General features: G+C 38.8%; 2 protein-coding genes across 3 annotated transcripts; one reads left to right on the plus strand and one right to left on the minus strand.

Annotated features, from left to right (window-relative positions):
* Window positions 1-1,255: 1,255 nt before the first annotated feature.
* On the minus strand, window positions 1,256-8,866 carry chst3a (carbohydrate (chondroitin 6) sulfotransferase 3a). Of its 2 annotated transcripts, XM_087179382.1 has the most exons (5): window positions 8,750-8,866; window positions 8,397-8,578; window positions 6,142-6,308; window positions 4,972-5,523; window positions 1,256-4,031 (listed from the first exon to the last, which is right to left on the minus strand). In XM_087179382.1, exons 3-5 carry the CDS (start codon window positions 6,219-6,221, stop codon window positions 3,335-3,337), a joined length of 1,329 nt encoding a protein of 442 aa, XP_087035508.1. In that variant the 5' UTR covers window positions 6,222-6,308; window positions 8,397-8,578; window positions 8,750-8,866; the 3' UTR covers window positions 1,256-3,334. The 2 variants fall into 2 exon arrangements, with proteins under 2 accessions (XP_087035508.1, XP_023282399.1); XM_023426631.2 differs by having other exon boundaries at window positions 8,397-8,866.
* A 5,692-nt stretch (window positions 8,867-14,558) lies between these two features.
* On the plus strand, window positions 14,559-24,953 carry cdhr1a (cadherin-related family member 1a; the record flags this gene model as incomplete). The annotated part of the gene is made up of 16 exons (XM_023426617.2): window positions 14,559-14,677; window positions 15,497-15,592; window positions 16,030-16,175; window positions 16,307-16,357; window positions 16,462-16,551; window positions 16,666-16,752; window positions 17,391-17,507; window positions 18,157-18,300; window positions 18,856-18,934; window positions 19,027-19,127; window positions 19,427-19,630; window positions 20,414-20,566; window positions 20,722-20,886; window positions 21,863-21,930; window positions 24,381-24,609; window positions 24,696-24,953. Coding segments are annotated over exons 1-16 (2,067 nt in total), but the record flags the coding sequence as incomplete, so codon positions are not given.
* Window positions 24,954-26,425: the final 1,472 nt, after the last annotated feature.

Raw genomic sequence — 26,425 nt, forward strand, 5'->3', positions numbered from 1 at the left:
ACTCCCTGATCACTACTGCGCAGACTCTGGCTCCTAATGACGTCACCAGTGCGGGGTGGCCAGGCTCGTATTTAGGATATTTTGGCTTCATTTTTGAACAGGGGCAGGAAGTGGAGACACGTCATCCATCTTCAACTACAGTCATCGGTTTTCCCCTAAATCAGGGTTATTGGCATGACTCTTAAGAGATATTGCGCAAACCTTTTGCTGGTAAAACACTTAAGAAAAAAAACCTACCACTTGTCAAACGTATTACTCTACAGCAACTCTAGTGGTCAAAAACAAGAGCAGATTCCTTGATGAAAACTTGAAACTGGGCTGGAGCTGGGTCCGCAGTGACTTATCACCAAAACTTTTCCTCTTTTGCCGGATGGAAACATCTGCTGTGTTGCTGTGGGAATATTCAGCAAAGAGGGAAATGATCTGGGAGAAAACCAGCTTGACCAACAGCTGTGAACTCTAAAGTGTTTTCTCTCAGCTGGGGCATGAAACAGACAGAAAGAATGCAGACTTGAATAGGCTCCTTGTTTTGGCCTTTTTTCTCCAGTTACTTCCCACTCGGCCTTTTGGGGATCCCTGGCAACAGCATGCATTTGGACGAGGAGCTAGACTGAGAGAATGCAACTGAGTAAACAATCCCACATTTATCTCCATTTTATCCATGTTATACTAAGCCTCTGCATTTCACTGTTTAGAAAAAACCGTTGATAAAATGTCAGAGATATTTGTGGTGGAATCTGTGGAGGACGAATGCTGAAGACATGCCCAAGTGCACGTGCTGGTTTATCTGGAGTCAAGCTTTTCTACTCAAAATCTTGAAAAGGAAATGGAGAAATCGAGGAGCGCGAATAAATCATGATCCTTCTTTTGTCTTGCTACTGATTTATATACACCTGTAGCCAATGTGAGGAGTTTGAAGTTTAGAAAAAAGCCAAACCTTAGGTCCTAAGATAATGAGAATACCATAAACATAGCTTTCTGTTCCAGTTACTCTGATGGGATTTTCATACTGCCGGAAAATCTGAAGAAATTAACATTAGTGTTTCTGTGCACTGTAACATGGTGTTACATCTAAAACTGTGAGCAACTGATGGTTTCATTTTGCATCCTTGAGCTGCAGGAGGGTCACTTTATGTTTGACAGAAGCAGCATTTCGCTGTTAAAAATCATCAAATCATCTGTGTGATACATTTGCTTACGCATCTGTGCACAGGCTCTTGGTTTCTTCTGCAAGAATATCCAGAATGTGATGGTAAAAAAAAAAGTTTTAATAGTAAACACCGACAGTAAGTCATTAAAGAAACTCAGAACTCTGACAACCAACGGCACGATTACCCTCTTCTTCAATGAGACTTTTAAAGTGATTTTCCACCAAAAGTCTTTAGAGTATCAAACATTCAGCCTCTGTCGTGTTGAAATGTGGCTCTAAGATTTTGCACTTTGCTCATTTGTGAAGAAAAGCAGCTGTGAGGAATATTGAATAGCTAATTATCAGGCCCAAGCATTGAAATGACTTGATGTAAAAATCAATATGAACACAGCTTGAAAGTGAAATGTTCAACTGTCAGGGCAGAGACCTGAAACGTTTGCAGCTGACTTGTGACTTGACTTGATGGTTTTATTTTGGATCCTTTGACAAGACTTGAGACTTAACTTGATACTTTTTCCACCACGAAAAAATTTAATTGAATACGACAATCATTTCTCTATGACGGTCCGACAACCAACTTTTTACAGTCAAACATACCTGTATATCTTTATGCCAAAGTAATAACTGCAAAACCGTACTGCTTTCACATTATTATTGCCACTCTGTGTATCTGATTTGTTGAATGCATACTGACTACACCCATTGTTTCAGTTGCACTTGTATTTCACAGCATTCTTTTCTTTTTCTTTTTTTTTTTAAAATACTTCAGTACTGAATCTGGGCAGCTGATGGCCTCTGAGTATTCATATTCATGTTTTCAACACTAACATAGTATAAGCCCTCTTCTATACGTACCTCTAATGCATACCCCCTTTTCCGTGAGCGGCACTGCAGTTTCAGCAGTGCCTCAGCCAAGTTAAACACAATGCTGCTATTGAACTAGAGTCACAGTGGATACCTTTATATACGGTCAAGAGTGACAGTTAATACAGCAGCAGCACCTGGGTCTTACTGAGAGCGATAGACCACATTAATGCAGCTACATACGTATTTTGTATATATTTGTCACCAAAAACATCAACATACGAGAATCTCACAACTTGGAAGTGAATTTTGTATGTCTTCCTTTTTTCTGGTGGTTTTATTTCTTTAAGTTTGGAAGTAATTAAAAAAAACGTGTGTGACCGTGAGCACACTTGTCTGACATACACAGATCAGCTCTCACCTTGTCATTCTGAGCGGCCTGCCGACAGAAGCGGCAGGTTATTACCAGAGACGCTGCTTTTGTAAAATGACACCCAAACTGCCTGTTTACTTAGAGGCCGGGACCTAGCACCGGGAAACCCATTACTACTACTATGGCTACTGGGGAAAAGCAACACTTGTTGAATGTTGAAGACACATTAAGGTATCTGAGGTAAAGTATATTTCTTTCTTTCACAAGAGAACTGCTTTAAATGGCATTTGGTTAAAGACATCAGAGAGTATTGTATATTTTCACATGGTATACTGTTGGGAGGATATGAATACTCCTCATGAAGACACCACAAAATGCAATGCAACATTCACTTCACCTGAGTCAGTTATGTAAAGCCTTATCAGCGCACATCAGGTCTAATCTAAAGTTATCATATCAGTTGCCTAGTCTAGTGCGGATCTATTAAAATACAAGCCAGGTTGAACAAGGCAGAATTAAGCACTAGCTTCATTAACCATATGAGCAGAAACACACTCTCTTCCACACACATACACACACACACACACAAACAAAACACATACACGTCACTTTCACTGTAGTTTATCCCTGATGATCTAAACATAATCAACTATCAATAAAATCTTACATATTAATCTCAGGCAATCTGTCAGGCTTGACATCTATGCTTATTTCATATAAATGAAACACAGAGCATGACATAAAGCTTAAGTACCAGGCTCCTCAGTGAACACGGTATGCAAATAAATACTTTTCTTTATCAAGTGGCTCTTCATTGTTACAATGAGGCACATCATTGGTGAGTATAATTATTACTGTATGGCCCAAATACTGTCACCAGTAAAACATTTAGTCTTTTATGGCACCGTTGCTTACTAGTTTTGGTGTGTGCAATAATGGCTTCTAATGGCTCCCATCCGGCGCGTGCAGAGTTCTGCATATTCACAGCTACATGTATGACTTTAAAACTAGTGAAACAATCTTTCCTCAAGCAAACTCATGGACTTATTCATCAGTGTCTTTTCGTCATTCACAAACCTGTACCCAAACAGCTTCATGGTGGGTCCACACACTCTCTGCACTACCTGAGCAAGTGTAAAGGGAATGCTAAACCTCCACTTCTCTGCCTGCTCTGATGAGTTCTTCTGGGTGGAGTAAATCCCGCTAGCTTCCTGTGTGGTCTGGGTGTTCCTCAGAATCCACTTCCTAGCTTGGGGACTAAATGGTATCCCTGTGAACCTGTACATTTCCTCTGCCTTCTGCATAGGGTAGCGGGCAATATCCTCATAACGAACTAACATATAGCGGTTCCTCAGCCAGCGAGGTCGGCTCAGTCCCACCTCTGCAGACATCCTAATTTGGTCACAGTTTCCTTTGAGCCTCTTCACCTCCTCGTCATCTTCAGGCACCTGGCCGTCCTGCGCCCAGGCCTTCCACGTCTGGTACTTGGAGGAGAAAGCCACCATGCGGGATGCTAAGATGGCCCGTGGATCTCGGACAAGCTGGATCACTCTCACATCCAAGCGAGGGTCGTCCACCAAAGGCCGCAATGTGTCCAGCTGGCGCACACGGACAGTCTTAATGGCATGGTGTTGCTTGGAAAGGCAGGATTCAGATGCAAGGGTCAAGTTCAGTGGCCCACAGCGACGAGTCTTACAGTGATACCTAAAACAAGAGCGGTATGGATATGATAAATATATTTCAAAGGCGGGAAGAGTTATTTCAGGTTTGAGGTTCCAGAAATAAATGTCTTGTTCGTTGTCTGAGTTGAAGCAGTGAGAGCACTTATAAAACTTCTATGGGCATGAAACTCTCTGGCTGAATCATCAGTCCTAAAGATGAGCAAATGCCTGGTTCTTTGGAATAAGGTCAAAGGTGCAAGACTGTGGAGATAATAAAGCTAAGGGTTGAAGTCGACTATGATTCCCAAGGGGCATTTCAGTAAGAAACCAAGTTTAAAATTTTGTTAGGGTTAGTTAACCCTAACTGACTTTTTTTCAGATTTTCATTATCATTTAATCTGATGACGATTTTCTGGATTAATGAATTAAATGTTTGTTCTATAAATGCCAGAAAATGGAGGAAAATACCCATCACATCCTAAATCCTACAGTGACATCTTCAAATAGTTTTTGCTTCGCTAAAACACTATACCCTGAACATTGAAACTATTTTCCAGAAGCTTATTGGAACTCTGAGTTAATGTTAGATCAGTTGCATCAACTATGGTGCAATGTTTTTTTCCCAGCTGTAATGATGAAACATTTTGAATGTGCTACTCTTCTAAAACTATCATCGTAAGCTGAAGCTCATAGGTATCACACTTTAGAGCAAACTCAAGCCTGAAAAAATAAAAAAGACTTCTCAGAACCTATATTGAAGTATAAGTAATATCTATAACATAAACCTATAGTTTCAATAAATTATCCAGAAGACTTGCTGCAGAACATCAAGGACATCATCATTAAAAGAAAACTTACTGCCAGAGCCAGCGGTCCATCCCTTATTGCAGCTGTATCACTGTTAAATTTTAGTATCTTCTTCAGATTCAACCAACACTGTAAGTTTGATCAATAACACTGAGTATCTAGAGAATGTACAATACCTCTCAAAAACATCTTTGATCACAGGAGTGCAGACAGGTTCTTCGCAGAGCGATAAACTAGACTCTCTTCGAAAAAGAGCCGGGGTGACGTGGTCCAGAGGCGGGGGAGAGATGAACTTCTCAAGAGGAGAGAAATCGCACAAGAAGAGCCCCTGGAGTACATCCCGGTAGATTCCTGCCAACACTGTCCCATTGTTTGCCTCTGCGGCCATGGTCAGCATGCGCTCCACATGCCACAAGGGCTCAAACAGGTAGAACATATTCTCCCCGTGCTGGTTGAAAAACTCCCCCACAAATGAGGAACCTGTTCGTGTGGTGGCCAAGAGTAATATGTGCTTACGGCCATTGCTGTAGCTGTACGTGCCCAGGTCATCCAGTTCATCCTCCGCCTGTTCCTCAGAGAAATTTGAGAAATTCCCTTTGGCACTGGTGAGTTTAGAAAGCAGCATTTTGAGCACCGTCAAGGAGCCATTTTGTGTTGTGTTGCTGTAATTCAGTGGAGTCGTTGGGGTCTGCTGAGGAGTCTGCCTCTGGATCAGCTTATCAGAGACCCTGGTGAGAAAAATAGCAATTGACCACAGATTAAGCAGCGTTAACGCATTTGGATGAGACACATATTTCATATTTTGCATTTAGCTGACACTGGCAAATTGAGCTACTGTGTGTTTGAGTTGGAGACTGGAAACAGGAGGGAGCAGTTATCCTGGCTCGGTAACAAAATCAACTGCTCAAGGCCAACAAATAGTTAATTCGTGAGCTGTGAAGGTGCATATAGGCAAATTTTTTTACTTTTGGGCAGAGCAATTCTAGCTATTTCTTCCTGTTTCCAGTCGTTATACTAATCTAAGATAACCGGCAGCTGGCTCGCTTCCTTTTCCTAGAGATGTGGAACTTTTCCACTCGTCTCATTCTTGATAATCTAAAAGGACATTGAGCCATTAGTTACCCAGATATATTTTTTCTTGAGCAAGTGAAGAAAACAGCTTTGACAGTGAGATAGCCAGGTTGGATGATACAAAAAGCAAAAGTTGATCCTAAGACACGGTGCGTATGTAAATCTGAAGACAGGAGTTGTTTCTTTCCCAGAACATATGACTGCAACCAAAGCAATGAAATGTATAATCTCTTGTGATTGACTGCAAATTCTCCAGGTAGATTTTACTCTTTTACCTTGACAGGATATTGCTTTCCTTCTCGATGATGACCAGGGCAACGATACAGATGAAGAAGATTGCATATTTGGTCTTCATTCTTGAGTCCTGGCTTTGTACTTGGACGTCTAGAGTCTAGTCTCTGTTGCTGGTCATAGCTTGTCATGCAGATGCTAAAGCTTCATTCTGCAATAAGAAAGGTACTTCAATTAAGAAGTTAAACATGCAAACTAGATGTTATTCCAGGTTCATAATGACTCTTAAACAATACTAAACACCAAATGCTTGTGCACCTTGTGTCTGGCTCAGGTCGTGAAAATACTTTTCTGAGTATGAGGATGGGTACACATAAAGTAGAGTAAGAAGACAAGAATGGATGTCAAAAACATTACCATGAAGTCACACAAAAGACATGCCTCATAATGGATTATCCTGAAGACTCAAACTATTCAAAACAGAATAGTTTGTGTAGTTTGAATAGTTTCAGCTCTTATCTCAGATGAACCTAAATTCAGTCAGTGTTTTGTTTATATTATAACAACATGCATTCACAGATGCACTGAATTCCCAGGAATAATTAGCAGTTTCCACATCAAAGTTTTTGTAAACTTGTTTATCTCGTTTCTTACAACCACAGAAAAAGAAACTAGGGCTGGGATCAGGAGAGGAGGAGAAGACAGATGAGAGAGAGAGAGGGGAGAGAGGGGGGAGAGGTAATGTAAACAGGTGTGGTTTTCAGTGCCAGAAAACGCAGTGGAGCACTGCCACATGGCAGTGAGTCAGGGGATATGGCAAATTTTGACTCAAGCACTGTGTGTTTTCAACACATCTATTTAACAGGAAGCCACCTTCAACACTCAAGAAGTCAGCGTGTTGCTTAATTGCCATCTTACAAGTAAATTCATAGCAGAGAACACGGGGCAAGTCAGAGCATGGTAGTGAAAAAAAGAAATCTTGCGTCATCAACTGAGTATTGTCCTTCCCATCAATTGGGAGTATTGCATTACTCTCCCATGAAATTAACTCATAAATGCTGAGGCAAATTACTAAGGAACACTTAACCTTACCAGACACGTTGCTCTTGTGAAAGACTTTTGATTTGATATTCTTCAGTAGAACAAATTTCTTCATTCTGAATAAATTATCTATGGAGTACTGCAACACACAAACCCACGCGCACACGCACACACACACACAAACCCACGCACACACACACACACACACACACACACACACCATTTGGACCTGTCAAGACGGTGAAAAATTTCTACAAAGCATATCATTAAGAGAAAAAGAGAGACATAGTTTTGAAGCCGTTGTGAAATGATTGTGTGCTCTGTAAGTAAATATCACCCAATTATCTGAGCTTAATACGGCATAGCCGTCAAACTGTCAGGCTGAAGCACGTTGAGCCGAGCACTTTTACATATTCAGGAGTCACTGGAGCGTTTGGCAAATCTGACTATCTGCTCAGGCAGAAACACACATCACTCTGTTTATCATCTCACTACAAATTACATTAATGGTTGCCTTCAAAGCCTCGAAGCAGCGTCTCATGGAGACGCTGAAAGCTAAATTCCCTCTGAAAGCTTTTCTGTTCATCCTGGGGTGTTAGTGTCAACAATTAACTGTTATGGGCAAATATCGAAAACCCTGATAATTTGTACAGATGCTGTTTATCATTTCAATATGATTTATTGACTGATTTTAGTCTGGATGTCATACTAGTTGCCATTAGGAAATAAAGAAAACTAACCCCCTCTATGTGGTGCTCATGTAATACTATAGCAGTCATTTAGGGGGAGGGGGCATTTCCAACATCCCCAGCACTGAACCATAATGAATACAGACTAATGAATACTTGTGCATGATATTAATCTCTGATGCTCTGAGAAGATGCTTTCATGTCCTCAACATTAAATCTGGGGGAAAAAATGGTTTTATGAGCAACTCACATCTATAACAGAGAATTATTGATCATAGTGGACAACACGACACACACAGCCTCCATATCTGCTCAATCATCATCTATACCTGCATCGTATGAGGAAACATATACACATCACACATGTATGGTTTGACAGTAGTGGAGATAGTGGTAGACTTTATCATTATTCATCATTTATAGCGTTTAACGCGCACGGCAGCAGGATGTTTACAAGCTCCACCGTGCGCCGGTGGCTCTATAGGTTTGGTTTTGTTTTGTTTTGTTTTTTTAAGCTTTGTGTTCATTTCCTGCCAGAAGAAAATAGCATGTGTTCAGATGTTACAAACCTTTAGCTGGTCTCTCTCTGCAATCGAGCAAAAATGTCCCCGATCTTGTGAGAAACAGTATCGTCCCCTCGTAGCATCTTGCTGCATTGTCTCGGACTAGGACACACTGCTTCATTGTATCCTCGGACGCGGGCTCGTCTCCTCTGCCGGATGAATGAGAGGCAGCGCGGAGGCACGGACGTCTTGCAGAAACATCGGTATTGAAACGGAAACCAGAATAATCTTTGTTTTTTGGGTTTTTAAAAAAATAATTAATTAATTAATTCGACTAAACAGAGAGATAGAAAAAAAATAAAGGCTGTGTCACATAGGTAATTCAAGAATTTGCGAAGAGTCGACAGAAACAGACTCACTCATTTGCCCGGAAATTAGATCTGTGTTTCGAGTATCGCTTCAAAAACTTTTCCTCTAACTTTTCTCATGTGCAGAACCACGCTGTACGAGCAAGCTGACTGTGTTCACCCTTCACGTCACTGCCCCCCACCCACCACACACACACACACACACACACACACACACACACACACACACACACCCCACCCCGCGTCGGACATCCTGTGTCTGGTCACGTGATCACCCCCAAAATACACCCTGCAATTTTGTTTAGAAGGACTGCATCTGCCTGCTCTAGGAGAGCGTTTTAATTATATGTAGCTATATAGTTATCACTGTCAGGCTGGTTAATGCCTCTTTGAGGAGGTTAACATCATCTACTGTTAGTCAAGCAGCAGCACATTATTAGAATTTGAAAATTTTGAAAAACCTTGAATTTTTCCACTTTGGTGAATTTTTCTTTGACCCCTGTGTTTTCACTACTTTGATAAGTCAAAATGTCTGCTGGGGGAAAAAAGTGTGTTAGACATGTACAGATATTCAGTCTTCATATGTCTTTATATATTGACCATATTGTGGGGAATGACCAGATCTGTGTGTGGTCAGCGTTTTTGAACAGCTAGTTTAATAATCACTGCTACACCCTATCCACAATTGTAGATAAAGATATACATTTCTAAATGTTTCCCAACATGCTGAACTCATGTAAATGCACAGAAAAACAAGACACAATTGCAGTGGGTTTTTGTTTTCTTTTTTTTTCTTCTGTTTTTTACAAATATTGTCCACCACCAGATTTTTACCACTTGGAGGCAGCAGTGTAAAACAATGCAGAGCAGCGGAGCAGCGTATCAGAGGGGGAAGGTCAGCCCAATAGCACAGGCTTAATTTGGCCAACATGAAGTACCTACACTCAGCTGTACATCTATTTAATTTGACATTCATCTACAGAATATATTTGATGCATATGATTTTCATCTTTCAATACACATTTTAATGTAAAATATATTATAGACAATGTGAAGCGAACTCTGCAATATTGGAATTTCAGATTGGATTTAACTAAAGTGCAGTTCAATATACCACATTGAACATATGTTTTGTTGGAGTCTCCGTTTGTGAATGTGCACAAACTACAAATAAAAGTGCTTAGATTTTGTCTAGTATATTTTCACATTACTTTAGTTTATTTTCATTGGTTTTTTTTATATATTCATGTGTTTATATGTGATATACATGCATTTATTTTACTGTTGCAGTTATAAAGTTTTTATTTCTTTCAGGTCCTGCTGTATCATGCAAGTTGCTGAGGTTCCAGTGACAAACAGCTGAGGCCTCAAGGTTTTTTTTAACTCTAATTAAAACCCATAATACAGGGGATATCAGGTTTATAAATTAAACTATACAGGGACTATCAGTTTCATAAATTATTTCAACACCTCACTGGATTCCTGCTGGTGGTCATTTTGGAGAAGTCCATGATGAGACCTGCAAAAGTAGCGTGTCATATCTTTTAGGATTTTGCATGATTCATGACTCTATGTTCACTCTGCAAGCACTCTCAGAGGTTTATGAAAATGAAAGGTTGTTAACCTACAGTATACTCTACATGGAGAGATTAAAGGAGTGACCTAGTTTTAGAGTGGACCAGGACTAAAAGCAAACCTCTGCCCTTAGCAAACCGCACTAGAGATTATCAATAATAATCCAAAATGGTAAAGCTGAATTGGGTGTCTTGAAAACAGGTGCTCTAACAGACAGAATGATCTGGTAGTGAGACAAGTACTGTGGGCTATAAATCATTCAAACTTTCCCTTTCTATTTTCGACCTGGCAAATCTAATTTTTCCAAGCATGAATTGGAATTTCTTTTTTAATATATTTTTTAAAATTCAAGGATTTACCAAGGCAGTATTTTGTTTTGCCCACTCCAAAAACACAGATTAAATGGATAACTTCACGTACCCAATTCAAACAGCTGTAGAAGGTGTAGTGTTTAAAGATTGTTGTCACAGGGTTGCTGTTTGACGTGGGAATGGCTATATACAGAGATACAGAGATATACAAATTATACTTTTGAATATGACATATATTTATATATATACATACACATATATATATATATATGATGAATGTTTTTTCTGTATACTTGGGATTCTTGTAATCCAAAATGTTCTTGATGTTGTAGTGATTAACAGTTATTTGGTAATCTACATGTTCATTTGACATTTTCATGGGTCCTCACGTTTCGGTACAGGATGAAGGGACGAGAGCCAAACTAATTCTACTTGCAGCTCTCTCTCAACATTGCCTCTTGATAAACAGCCAGAAACGTGCTCCAAACTTCAACCAAATAATGTAATCATACACAGCAAACCCAAATGTTGCAGAGGAAAACATTTTGTCCTATAATCATTTCATGTAATTTGAAGATTAATTATGTTTGAATGCTTTAACTCAAATTATATTAAAATGAAATAGCTGAAGGTATAGGGTATAATATTGTTGTTGTTCTTGCTTAATTCAAATCACACTAGTTTTTTATTTTTATTTTTCTAATGTACTGGTCCATGTTAAAGGCTTTTTACTTTTAGTCATCAACTTGAGTGCCTGAATTTGATGTTTATTCCACACGGTAGGCATGGATGTGGACTTTGTTTTTCTTTTGGTAATTACACAAAAGTTATGGTAAGGCAACTTCATTAGTGCAACACAATCCAGGTTCATTCAAAATACTTTTCACAAGACCAAATTGGGATAAAATAGTGCAGATCTAAGGCCCTCTGTGTGACTAAAAATTTGGTTTCGCTTGAAAGCAGTTCTGTGTGGGTGTGTTCAAGATATTTACAGTACAGTGACTATAAACAGGTTCACCAGTGTTTGGATTTAGTTCACAGAACAATCAACAGACTGGAGCTGGCTGACCTGAGAGGTCATCTTTTTGATATTGGAGCAGAACTTCTTGATGTGTTTTGGTCTCAGAGAAAGATGCTGCTGCTCTTTTCTTATGACTTTCTCATAACACAACAGAAGAAGAAAAAAATATTATTATCTGTCATGTTTAAGCCTCTGCTGCTCTTCATTCCTTGAATTTTGTTTGTTTTCATGTAGATGCTGAAGCCTTTAAGGGCGATATCCTTTTAAAGAAGTAGGCCTATAACTGAAGTGGCCTATCGAGTCAAGTCGTGCTCTTCACTTGAAATTTCCAGTTAAACTGAGCCTATTTAGATGCAAGTCTGGTCTTGACTATTGATAACAACAATCAAAATCAAGTGATGCACATGAAACAGTGAGCTGAGATGATGAGCATCTGAAATTTCCCTGTGGACAGCCTTATTGCCTCATCCCCTACAGGAACAAAGAGGTCAGCATGTGCCGCTGTGATTGAAGGCACGGGATTAGAAACTAAGAAGATGACTACAGATGAGCAGTGAGCTTTTTCTGGTATGATTTTTCACAGTGATCATTTTCGAAGACACTTGCACGTACAGTGACAGATTTAAAGTATAACACTGACACACATGTGCAGTTTCTAAACATTTTAAACAAAAGTCCCATTCATTATGACAGAGGATAAAAACCACGAAGGTCTTCCGTTTGTGAACCCGCGTAATGTTGCACGCGTTATATGCAGCATGTCCATTCTGTGGCTACTTGTAGCAAGATTGTGTGTGCTAATTGTGTTTTACATTTATGTCTGATGGAGCCTGTGTGAGACAGGCCCCGTGCATTACAAGATGAGGAGGGATTAGAGCACAGGGGGTTAATCTTTAGGTCTGCCATCTGCCAGTACCATGAGAATTAAACCTGAAACCAAGGCCTTAACCACCAACATATACAAGTAACCTGACAGGTGATGTTTTTTTTAGGGGATTTATTGTCGGGCCATCATATGAAAAAGTAAACATCACGGATGTGCTTTTGAATACCGCTGTCTGGAGATACTATGATTCCAGTCATACAGGTGTTACTGCACATGCAGGCCAGAGGTTACTGATCTTAATTTATGCACTAATGTTCCTGAAAAATAAATAAATAATTAAATAAATAAATAAATGTTGACAGTTTTCACCTCTTGTCCTCCCTGTAACAGTTGCAGTTTTAAGAGAGTACAATTTGTTCACCAAGCAGGCACTGAGGTCATGCTATGTACTGTACATTCAACCAGTACCACTGAGATTATAAAGTAGATTTAATTTCTGTATGAGAATGGACCGTAAAAGGTTTATTCATGTGTGTAAATCCTCTTGCATGCAACATGTTTTAATGGTGTGCATAGACATCACACAGTTGTATTGTCTGTACCATTGACGTATTATTTTCTTAATCTGTAATTATTTTCTACAGTGTTCATTTTAGATCCCACAAATTGAATCTGTTGTATCTGATTGCAGATCATAGTAGGTATTTTTGAAATACCATAGGTATACTGTCATACAGTAAAAGTAAAACAAAAAAAGTGGGGAATTCTGAATCACTTTGATTTGCATTCAGTCTCTTTTTGTCCGGATTCATGAAAAATATTTAAAAAAATTAAAAAATCTAATGAACTCGAAGACATATAAGTAATCAGTGGGTTGGTGATCCTACTCAAATGGATGACCACTGGTTAAATATTATATAACATTTGTTTACACGAGTTTACCTCTGGGTGGCAAATAAGATTATCAGACAAGAAGATTAGCCAGCTTCAGTGCCCAAAATACTGTTCAAAAAGTCCCAGAAAGGCATTACGTTAATCAGTGTGGTTTTTAATTAAAGAGAATAAAGACAGTTACCTCTTTGACCCTGGAAATAAAGAAAAGGATTAATAAACACCTCCTGATATTTTAAAAATGGAATCCAGACTTGTTTGTCTTTATCATTTAATTCAGATTTTATATTCACTTCATGATTTCTACCATAACATCCAAACAGGATCTATAATCTCATCAGATCATTCCCTGCTTTCATCTGCATCATCCCCGGTTTTATGATTATTCTATTAATTGAGTAAATAGTAAAGTTTTTTTTCTTTTTCCTAATGCAACAGATGGTTGTGGAGTGCATAGCAGATGGTAACTGTATAAAATATCACGGTATAGATTCTGCATCATTTTAATCCCTCTATTTTCTCCATGACAGAGATGGTCACAGCACTTTATGTAAAACAGGAATAATTCAAAGGCAGATCACAGAAAAGTTTAATACAGAGTTCTCACAGAGCTGTAACACACTTTGTATTATATCTCAGGGCAGATTTAATATCATAACCCAGTGCAAATGTTGACATAAGAAAAATATTACAAAATCTGAAATTGTGATTATTAAAAACAGCTGATGAATGAAAGTTCTTGGCATTCTGATATAAAGGTTTTCAATGTAATGATAGTATTTTTTGCAAATACAATATTTATATCAGATAATAGAATAGCATTGAAACAATAACTGACAAGTTTACTTTGACATTTGTAAAGTCATAATATTTTGACACTTTTGACACTGTCTTACCTTCAGACACAAGCATCTCTTCCATGAATGATATTTCAACATTATCAGAAAATTGCATATTTGTTCATTTATTAGTAGGAAATTAAAGCTGTTGTCCTACATCAGAAATTAAATCTGTGAAAAATATACTTGTCCATCATCTGCAAAGTTGCAATATATATCCATTTTTTGGTATGCCCTGTCAACGCAGCCATCTCTTGTGTATTGGTGGTTGAAGAAGCCCAGTTGGACTGAGAGGGCCCAGGAGTAACTCTTAAGATGTGTCATTGGATTAGCACGTGAGCATATGCCCTTAGCCTTCTCCGCTCCCCCCCAACCACCTTAAGAGCTGCATCTCAAGTACAGGACTCTCGACGGAGCCGTCTTCATGGTGCGGTTTCATGATTTCATTCTTTAGGATGAAGAATGTAAAGATAATACATTTGCCACAGCTTTTTGTGTTTTTTCACGCCTGCTTTGGTAAGTTTCATATATTTAATTATTTGCTTGTAGTGAGGCTCATGTTGCTGGGATCAGATTGTGAATGATGTTCAGACACATTAAACGGCGTCTGGGTTGATGACTGTAAATTTTCTATTCTTTCAATTCTGTTTTCAGTGAATTCACATTCTTGCTTAACCTGGTTGGTTTATGAGTTTGTATTCGGTATAAATGTCATTCAAATTGACTTATTTGATTTATGAAGTTGGTTTCAAAGGTAATATGAACTTGATGTAGCTAACAATAAAGGAACAGCATTGTTTGTGTCTCCAGAGATCTCAGGTCTATGTATGGAAAGGGTATCTTAGGATGTTGATGTAACTTTCCTGTAATCCCAGTCAGTGACCGAGAAATCGGGTGGGGGGCAGTATGGAGAGCTTGGTTTATGTCACTCTAGTATTTAAAGCGAGACTATGTAACTTTAATGCCAGTGACCAAATTGGCCACCAATGACAAAACAATGTTGAATGCTAAGACATAATGTAACAAGTAGAGACGATTAGAGAAGAGTGATTAAGTCAGAAAAGTGCTTCTGTTCAGACAAACAATAGCGTAAATTTGCCAACAGTAGCAAACAAAAACAAAGGCTGCTGGTCATACCAGACCAAGTGAGGCTATTGCAGCAAAGCCCTTGAGTGTATTGCATTGATTAAGGGTGTGTTATATAATTTATAAATTCAGCTTTCAATTTGCATGAGGAAGACTGTTTTATTTCTTCTTTTAAAAGTTACATAGTTTCACTTTAAGGTGAAAAACATAAAACTTTCAAGCATTTAATTTTAATGTCTCTGTCCTCAGCACAAGCAGACTTTGCCCCCCACTTCTATGACAACGGACCCTACAGCCAGAATGGGAACCTGGCACTGTTCAGCCTGTCAGAGGACACGCCTGTCGGTGAGATCGACCTCTGACATACAGGACATTCAGTGTGAACAGCTAATGGGCTAGTGTAACAACCAATCAACAAAATGGTGTGTTAAGGCTGCCAATATCTCCACGAGTCCACAATGTTAAATAGTCTTTGATAGATGAACAGATGTTGCGTGATATGTACATACTCACACTAACATGCTCATCTGCTGGTGCCACCTGGTTGATGTGAGGGACAGTTAGCTGGCCGTGAATGTGGTGCAGCTGTCCCTCTACACCTTGCATCAGTTCAGGGTACTTACTGCTGCCTACTCTGTCACAGCCTGGTTGTGTTACCAAACAATGACTTCCACTTTATTACTGAAGTTGGTTTAAATTTGGTCCCTTTTACATAATAGAAAACATACTCATCCAGCCGACAGCTGAGGCTAAATTGATTGAATTATATTTTCTTCCTTTAGGTACACAGATCTATTGTCTTAATGGCACGGACCCTGAAGGACAGGAGGTGAGTTATGGCCTCTCCTTTGATCCAGGGTCCAAAGAGTACTTCAGGGTCGACTCCAAATCTGGAAACATCACATTGGTGGAAAAGTTGGACAGAGAGGTAAACTTAACAGCACAAAGTAATAAATTTGACTGTTTATGTAAACTTTAACACATAATAATTATTCGGCACAATACTGTTTTTTCATCATGCTTGTCTCCATATTAATATTCATAATCATCTTTGCTCAGAAACAAGATTCTATTGACGTTCTTGTCAGCATCACAGATGGGCAAAGCAAGGTATCAACATCTAGTTCAACATGTGACTATGTTATTTAATGGCATCCTTTATAATTATTAAACTTGAAAATGTTTCATGTGTTTTTCCTTCTTCTTCTTTTCAGGTCGTAGAAAGAGTCACAATATTTGTAATGGATGCAAACGATGAAAAGCCTGATTTCCAAAACATGCCTGCAATCATTGACATAGTGGAAGTAAGTTCAGCCACATGTGTTATACTTTTTAATTCTGAATCAAGTGTTGTATCATTTCTTTTTTAACCTTATATTGACCCTGGCCTGACCTGAGTTATTTTCTGTGTTTTTTAGACCACTGCGTCTGGCAGCAGCATCTACAAGGTGGAGGCAGTGGACAGAGACACAGGCTCAGGGGGCTCAGTCACCTACTATCTTCAGGTATCACTTGACAAAAGGAAAATATTGCCCACTCCTATCCTAAGACATTTTAAAACATGAAACGCTAGCCATTAGCTGAAACTGGCCACTTATGATATTAATGTGTGTGTAATTTAATGTATAGATGTGCTGATAACAAGGTTAACTTCATTTAGATTTTCTAGTTTCTATGTTTTTGTGCATGTGACTGAATATGGTGGTGTAGTTATGACGATGGGGATTAAATCACAATTACATTTGTGTCAGGTACTGGAGGCTTAGAGGGCTGCTTTGGCAGCAGGAGGCAGCGAATGTTAGTTTGCACTTTGGACTATTAGGACCAAAGAACAGCTGGCCTGGAGTTACAGTGACGAGTGAGGCAGTGTACATCTGGACACAGCACCTGCCTGCCCTGTCCTTGAGCATATGGGTTCTTTACATCCAGATGGACAAAGAGATAGACTTTATAAAGGACGTGGCTTAATTCAAGAGGCTACTGAGTGTTTTTATGCAGCCATCTGACCACTTTTCATGATATCTCACGTGAGTGGTTGTAAATGGGGTTTATGGGGTTTCAGCGACAGGATTTCATTCATGTGACCTTACTCTCTGTGTGTGCTTTTAAAATCCTCTTTTTGCCTCACTGTTCTCTGCTACAGAATGGCCAGTCCACTTTGTTTGCCATTGACAGACATAGTGGAGTCCTTCGTATCAAATCTGGAGAAATGTTGGACTATGAGAAAACAAAGACACACTTTGTCACTGTCTTTGCAAAGGTAATGAATATATCAGTGCTCAGTTTTTCTGTCCTGCAATAGAATACTTCCTTTTTCACTTCATAGGTGCCCTGTGAAGTTTTTTCTCATACAGTTTAGTTGTATATAAATGCAATATCCAAGAGACAGGGTTGCCCCACAGAGGTACTGTGACACAAGATACATTCCTGCTGCCAGTTTCAGCCTATAACACTTAGTTAGTGGCACTATTGCTCAAAATAGCAATGTGCTGATAAGAGACAGCGGAAAAGACTGTAGCATACATGCTAGTTTTGAGAAATACTTTAAAAATCGGCTTTGCGGATGTTTTATCGGGAAAGAAATATATGCAGCATATTCATTAAGTTAAACAAAAGAAAGGCTGTTTATGATTGTTATATTGTGCCATCACTGAAAAAATTCAAACAGCCCTGACAGAGTTCCTGCCTTTGAAGGCTGAGCTACAGTACATCACATGATGGGAAACAGAGCTTTCTTCTCACCTGCACAAGGAGCAGAATTCTTCTAAAAAATACTTAAAATGATATTTAATCTTTAATTTGTATTAATAAAGGTTTATAAACATAAATATAACAATGTTACTATTGAAGAAATTCACAGTTCTCCTGTTTTAAATTAAGGGTTAAATTGTACATTACTGTTGTTCCAGGATGGGGGTGGTAATTTTAATGGCAAGGAGCAGTTTCTGTCATCCTCTTCTACCCTGACCATCAATGTGATCGACGCACAAGACACTCCGCCATCTTTTATCGGGACGCCCTATTTTGGCTATGTTTATGAAATCTCAGTGCCAGTGAGTATGAAAACGTCTTCCAGTGACTTCCTGCTATGATTTTAACTTTCCACTGAAAATCAGTGGAAATCTTTATAAATAAATTAAAAAGGACCAACATATCACATGCATCGTATCACACCACAGCTTTAATTGCTGGCATTTCACAGTAATGCCAGTGCTGCTTTCTTCTTTCTTTCTCACAGCTTTTGAAAGCCACATTATCTCCTCAGTGTCAAAATGTCACTGCATTAGCACATCACAGAGGAAAGATTACACATTCTGACTTTCATCCAAAAGGGAATAATTAGGGCCATGACATTTGAATGTGCCTTTGAAGACTGAGCGAAGACTTGGTGCAGAAAAGATTTTTGTGGTGTTGTGACTATAGCTGTGCACCAGCCAGAGGGCTACTCAACACCTAGTTAAAATTCATGCTTTGTTTTTGTTGAAGGTGGTTTAACAGAAGAATATTACATGTATAACATAATGACCAGCTGTCCAGCAGATCATCTCTGTGTCCTGGTTATCTTGATTTAACAGCAAAACCTCTCTGACGATTTGTTTTTTTCCTAGGGATCTGAAATATTCACTGTTGTCGCCAAAGATGGTGATGTGGGAAATCCAAATCCAATTTGTTATACCTTTGAGGATGGTAAATATTTCATTCAAAGAAGACAAGAATGAAGGAAAAGGAAATTTGACAAAAATCTGTTGTGTTCATCTGTCTGTGTCTTGTCTCTGCAGGTGATGATGGTGTTTTTAGCATCAATAAAACAAGCGGTTGTATCACCCTGGTGACTCTCCCCATTTATCTGAAGAGAGAGATCTTTAACATTAAAGTCAGGGTAAGTTGTACTTCATTCAGATATCAGACAGGCCCCACATTCTTGTAAGCATCACTCAAGTCACAGTATTTTAACAAGAAAAAAACTTCTATTGTTGCTTTTAAATTATGTTTGAATTATCCCTGAAAATACCTGAAATGAAAGAAAAGATTTTATATATCTTGGATTGGATATAGATTTATAATAGGGTTGAGGTAGAGCTACTGTGGTGAAACTGGTGGGTGAAATGTCACACAGGCTAATTTCTACTGACTACATAAGTGATACATATGGACATTATTTTTATTTCATCTGTCCAGGCCTCAGAAGTGAGTCCTGAGGGCAGACTGATGGACTACGGGGTGACCACGGTGGTGATCCGCGTGGTGGACCTGAACAATAACCCACCCACCTTCTACGGGGAGAACGGTCAACAGAACATGTTTGAGTTGACCATGTATGAACACCCACCGGAGGGAGAGATACTCCGGGGGCTGAAAATCACTGTCAATGACTCCGATCAGGTGGAGAGATCATTGCTGTCTGCTTTATTTTCTTCTACACTGACTCTGATTAGTTCGAAAATGCTGTTTCCAGTGGTGTTTTCCTGAGCCGGTATCATCTCTCAGCACTGATATCATGTTATTGCCTTTGAAACTTGCCTCAGTTAGCCATGAGAGAGTTACAGCTATTATGTAACAACAAATTGCATTGTTATATAATAAGAAACTGATTTAATCAACATGCATTGTACCACAACATTGGCCACAGGCTGGTGTCTGCTTTTTCTGTCTGTGAAATGGCTTTAAACCTTCCATTATCACAGACAATCCTTTTAAAATTACATGAACTTGAAAGTAAGCCAAAACAAATTAAAAGGTGCTGCCTAACTATGCCATTTGTCAGCTTATGCAATTCTCTCTGTGTGTGCAGCTCCTTGTATGAGCTACGTCCAAATGGCTGATGTTCTCCAAATGTTTTCTCTGATAATACTGTTACAACATCGAGGCGAGCTCTCTCTGTACAATGATATTATATTATGTTTCACCAAGACTTATATTGCTGCTCCTGATATCCTATTGATTGCTCTTACATTACTGTAATATTGAAAAGACACAAAGCTTTTATATTGATTGAATGCACTATATACTGCATGGATTATACTGAATGTCTGCTTGTTTGCCTTTGTTTTGTAACAAAGGCAGATTACTAGAAAATAGGTACATGCATATATAACATTTCATATTATGAAATATGAAATTAACGAGACGTTTTGAAAAGTGTGATGATGCTGTCTTGTCTTGCAGGGTGCAAATGCTAAATTCAATCTAAGACTGATTGGACCAGGGAGGATGCTGCGAGTCGTCCCTCAGACCGTACTGAATGAGGCCCAAGTCACAATCTTAGTAGAAGACTCTGCTGCCATGGACTATGAGAAACACCATTTTCTCACATACAAGGTTAGGCCATTACAGTAAAGTGAAATGGGATTAAAAATCTCAAACACACACATTCCTCAACAAATGGCAGTGATGTATAAACTGTATCACCTGCATCTGTTGTATAGAGTAATGCTCGATTTCATTTATTTGTTTCTAATCTTTCTCCTCTTCAGCTACTTGCAGTTGAGATTGATACCCCAGAGAGATTCAGCGCCACAGCAGACATCGTCATTCACCTCCTGGACACCAATGACAACGCTCCCAAATTCGCCTCAGATTACTACATCGCCAGAATTCCAGAAAACTCACCCGGTGGCTCCAATGTGGTGTCAGTCACGGTGAGTGAGTCTTCATCCCATCTAAAAATACATGCCATCACCAATGTACGTCACTCAGAGCTAAAGAGGAATGCTGATTTTAACAAAATGCCCAAGAGGGCCATTAATTCCCTAAATGTAGATGTGTTTTTGGGCACTGGGGGTTGGGATAATATGTGAAAACATGTAGATAAAAGCTAGGCGAGGTAAGCTGCCAGATGGCTATCACTTTCATTTAGTTGTGTAACACAAAATTCCCTGATTTTTTTTTTTCTAATGCTTAGTAGCACATGCAGCTGCATCACAGAAATAACATGTTAGGTTTTTTAGGGCCATTTAGTTTAAAAAGGATTCGCCCTTGTCAGTGCATATCAGCCCTGCAGAAGCTCAAAGCAACGGGGAGGCTCACTAATAAATCCTGCCCTTGCGTGAACACAACAGAGGCTCGTTGCCTTGATCCCAGGCAATTTCAATCAGATAAAAGTACAGCCAACAAGTGACCTTGGACACACGGAGACAGCGAACAGGCATCCCTGCAGCGACAGACAGACAGATTAGCTGATGCCCATGATGATGTTCCTATGACATCAAAAATCAGTCTTTTTATAGCTGACCTCTGTAACATCATGTTCCAATGCAGCAGAGATTCATTCAGTTTACTGAGTCCATGGTGGCAGACATTTCACTCATCTGCTCATTCAGGTTAAGAAAGAGATACGAACGAATAGAACATCACCATGTTGAGGTTTGTAAAGGAAAGAAAAAAGAAAAAAGAGCTCAAACAATATTGGTCTCTAGCCTGACTTGAACCCAAAATAATGCCAGGACATGGACAGTACATATGCCTTATCTTACTGAGCCAGATATTGCACTAAAATCCTTAAAGTGAAATTTTAGATTACCCTGACTAAAGTGAGGTCGAACTGACCTAATTTATGCAAGTGCTACAAGCAAACTCATAACATATTTTTTTTCTCTATAATCTGTTTGTCAACAGGCAACAGACCCAGATTCAGGACCTTGGGGCGATGTGAAATACTCCATCTACGGATCAGGGGCCGACTTGTGAGTATGAGAATGTAACTGCAGCTGAGTTCTGTCAAGTTTTTGTTTGAAAGAAATGGCCTTCTCAGCACCCCCTTCAAATTCCTCATGATCCCCATGATCCCCACTATCTTGCTGTTAAAATAAGACATCCTTAAAAATCTAAATCTGTCCAAGGATAAGATTTTTGTTTTTATTCTGCTTTTTTATCATGTCAGGGTGAACTCATGATGGTGGAGAAAATCAGATGATGACACTCAGCAAATCAAAATGAAAACATCACAACTGCTTACACAACATTATTAGGAGTAGATACCCTTTGTCAGCAGTGGAAAACAGACTACACTGTTCATAAACTCACACTGATCTCAGGTAAATAGTTGAACTAAATGAAAAAGAAATTGGATATGAGCTTGACCGTGGCATTTTAACTGTATATACTAGTCACAACCACAATCTACAGCAAAAACACATGTGCCTAAAAGCAGTATAGAAATATGACAGCAGACTTGTTTTTCATATGAGAACTTGGTTCTGCTTATTGCACCTAAGCGCTGTAGTCCCGCAGAGGATTTGCTGGCATTTTCTCTCAGCTCGAGTTTTATTAGATTTCTGGTAGAAGTCGAACCTCAGAGGAAAAAAAGCTCAGTGGTCACTGTTCTCTCTCAGTAATAACGCACAGCATATCTTCAGCTTGCCTTTCATATCAATACAGAGAGTCCTAAAGATAACCTGCAAGTTAGTGCCTGACACATCCCAACACTGTAACAATCAATACTGTAATTGTTTGGAAAATTATTTGCTTTTTCAATCACGTTTCTACATGGATGCCTTAGAGGGGCAAAAAAACCTGTATTTGGAAATATTTAGAACAGTAAAACAAGGAAACACGAATCAATACTCAGGTACAACAAGTGTACGTTAGTGGGGTTGTGTTTAATCTCTCAGGGCTGTGTCCAATAAACCACTTTCTTTGTATGATGAAATGTAGGTGGAGTATTTTTGGACCCCATAAATACAGATTTTGAGCTCTGTAGCAATGAATTAGTGGAGATATGTGATGTCACATGGTATCCAGGAGAAGGATTTCCAAAATAAGCAGAGGAGAGAGATTTGGAACACTTTTAGCTTAGTGGATACTTGTTTGGGCTGCACAATTTTGAAACTGTGTCAACTCAGATTACTCTCCAAAACAAAGGAATACATAGCTGCATTTGTTTGTTCTGCATCTGCAAAAAAAAAAAGCATTTCATATTTCTGACTTTACACTCTTTTTTTTTTACAATATCTTGTAGAATATCTTGTAGAGTACACAGGACCATGCAGTCCTGATCTTTGCCTGCTCACCCTCTATCTTTGTTAATCCTGTAATGGGATTGGAGGAGAAAATAGACTGGTCTTTGCTACTGTACCTTTGCATTGTGACAAAGTCACTGCAGGGTAACTGAGCAAGTCAGTCAGTGAAACAGTCTAATTCCATACTTGCTCTGTTGAACTTTGAAACTTTGATGACAGTTCAATCTTAAATTAAGTTAAATTTACTGTAGTTAATCAGGGTGGAACAGTAAAATGTTAACTTAAAGGAATAGGTCAACATTTTGAGAAGGTTCAGATGAGAAGATCAACACTCTTATGTCTATAAGCTAAATCACAGGGAACAGCTAGCCTGGCTATCTCCAAAGCTCAACAGTCCACCTACCAACACCTCTAAAGTTCACTGTTTAACTTGTTTTATCTTGTTCACAGAAATCTAACTACAATTTGTGGTTGGAGGAGCTAGATGCTGTAGCTATTTTTGATTAACAACAGTTTATCCACTTGCCTCATGTGCTACATCTGTGCTGCATTTCAATATGTTGCTTGCAGCTTCTCTGGAAAGACTAGACTGTGAGAAGTCATTGTGTTGGGTGCTGTTTACCAGAAAATAACTTGCCATAAAACAACAAACTTTCATTTTTTTTACATTTATGTACAGGTTAAACAAACAAGATACAACATGTTAGTTAGTAAATTCTAGAGGTGCCGGTTGGTAGCGTCCTGGGTGTAGCTTCATACTTCACACAAACACAGGATTGCTGTCATCTCACTCTGAGAAAAAAAAGCAAGTAAGAATATTTCTAAAATTTCTGAAGTATTGATTTAAAGTTTGTTTCTTTTAGCACGACTTGAAAAAGCATATTTTCTACACCCAGGGTGTGGTGTATCAGTAGCCTAAATAATAGTAAATCTAAAGCCTAAATCCCTGCAGAGAAAGAGTATATAAGGCTTTCCATTCCTCGACTAAGGTGGTCTTAAGCAAAACAGAATAGAAAGTATACAATACATTCTCTCAAACCCACCTTAAGAAGAAATTAAAGGTTTACACACAAAAACCATAATTAGTATAAATTATTTAAGACTGTATGGAAAAACGTGGCTCTGTATTGTATGCATATGATAAATCTGAGATAAATTTCCTCCACCATTTAAAGGTTCCTGATCCAGTCTGAATCTGGAATAATCTACACCCAGCCGTGGGCAAGCCTGGATGCGGAGGTGAGATCCAAGTATAACTTTTATGTGAAGGCAGAGGACGCAGAGGGGAAGTACAGCCTGGCTGAGGTCTTTGTGACGGTGCTGGACCTAAACGACCACCCACCTGCTTTCAATGACAACTTCCTCGAGAAGACCATGGTGATCGGAGCACCAGTGAAAATAGAGGTATACGTTCGTTGTCAGACGAAGTGAAACTCAAAATAATCTCAGTGTTATTATGTTGGTAATTAAATGCATCTTCATGTTCAAAGGCTGTAGATGATGATGCAGAGGTACCCAACAATGTTATCGAGTATGCCATCATGAAAGCTGAGCCAGACATCAACATCTTTGACATTAACGCTGACACCGGGGAGATCATGCTCAAGTCCTACATCAAGTCCATGGCCATCATCCAGAACATCACCAAGCAGAGAGACTTCACCTGGTCCCTGGTGGTGCAGGCCAGAGACCGAGGCCAGCCGTCCTTCAGCACCACCGCCGTTGTCAAGATCGACATCACTGAAGCTGTAAGTTACAACAAAGAATATGTGAATAACAATATGTCAGCAAGGGCGTAGGTTTGCATATGGACAGTAGGGACATAACCCTACCAATAATTTGGAGGACAGACTTGTCCCTACCAATATTTGAGTGAACTCAAGTCATATTAAGTCATATCAAATCATATTAAGTCATATAAAGTCATATTAAATCATTCCAGTTTGCCATCCCAGAGGCTACGTCTCCAAGACCCCCAAATTAGGCATGCTAGCATTTGATTGACTGAAAGGGCAGGGGTTATCTGAAGGCTCATGTCATGTGAGAATATCACAGTGGTACCTAACGTCACCAGAAAAATGTCAACTGATGTTATCTATCCATGTTAGCTATCGTTACCTAGCAAACTAACCCTGGCATCTGTCTTCTGTAGGCTAGCAATCAGGTTGCTAGCAGGTGTAGTCATAAAATGGTGGATATATCGAAGTATGAGAACAATTTCCGTCGAAAAATCCCTTGAGAATTTCACCATGAATACTATGACTTTTTTATGACTTGATATACTATGAAGATTTTTACCTTACTATACTATGATGTTTTTTTGACCTTTTATGCCTTACTATACCATGACATTTTTTTAAAGTTTTATACCTGACAATACTATGACATTTTTTGACATTTTATGCCTTACTATACTATGGGGTTTTCTGCCTTGCTATACTCTAACTTTTGTATGTCTTACTATACTATGAATTTTTTTTTGCCTTACTACACTATGGCGTTTTTATGCTTCACATAACTATGATGTTTTGATGGCTCACTACAATGAACCATCTTATGGGGCTGCACCATAGTACAACGGTTAGAACTGTTGCCTATGAGTGAGAAGATTGTGGGTTTGAGCCCCATCCTGGGATCTTTCTGTGTGGACTTGCTATAATGTACTATGACTTTTTTTTTACATTTCATGCCACATTTTTTTGAGATTTTTATGCCTCACTATACTATGATGTTTTAGATATTTTTATGCCTTACTATACTTAGATGTTTTTTGACCTTTTATATCTTATTATACCATGACGTTTTTTTATATTTTCATGCCTTACTACACTATGACGTTTTTTGACGTTTTTAAGCCTAACTATACTATGACATTTTTTGACGTTTTTAAGTTTACTATACTATGCCGTTTTTTTACGTTTTTAAGCCTTACTATACTATGCCGTTTTTTGATGTCTTTATGTCTTACTATACTATGATGTTTTTTTACATTTTATGCCTTACTATACTATGACGTTTTTTTTATATTTTCATGCCTTACTATACTATGACGTTTTTTTTACATTTTATGCCTTACTATACTATGACATTTTTTGACATTTTTAAGCCTTACTATACAATGCCGTTTTTTGACATTTTTAAGCCTTACTATACTATGATGTTTTTTGACGTTTTATGCCTTATTATGTTATGACATTTTTTTTTTCTGCCTTACTATACT

The sequence above is a fragment of the Seriola lalandi genome, unplaced genomic scaffold, assembly GCF_002814215.2.
Source record: "Seriola lalandi dorsalis isolate HSWRI2012SDOR001 ecotype SW California unplaced genomic scaffold, Sedor1 jcf7180002054832, whole genome shotgun sequence".
NCBI lineage: Eukaryota > Metazoa > Chordata > Actinopteri > Carangiformes > Carangidae > Seriola > Seriola lalandi.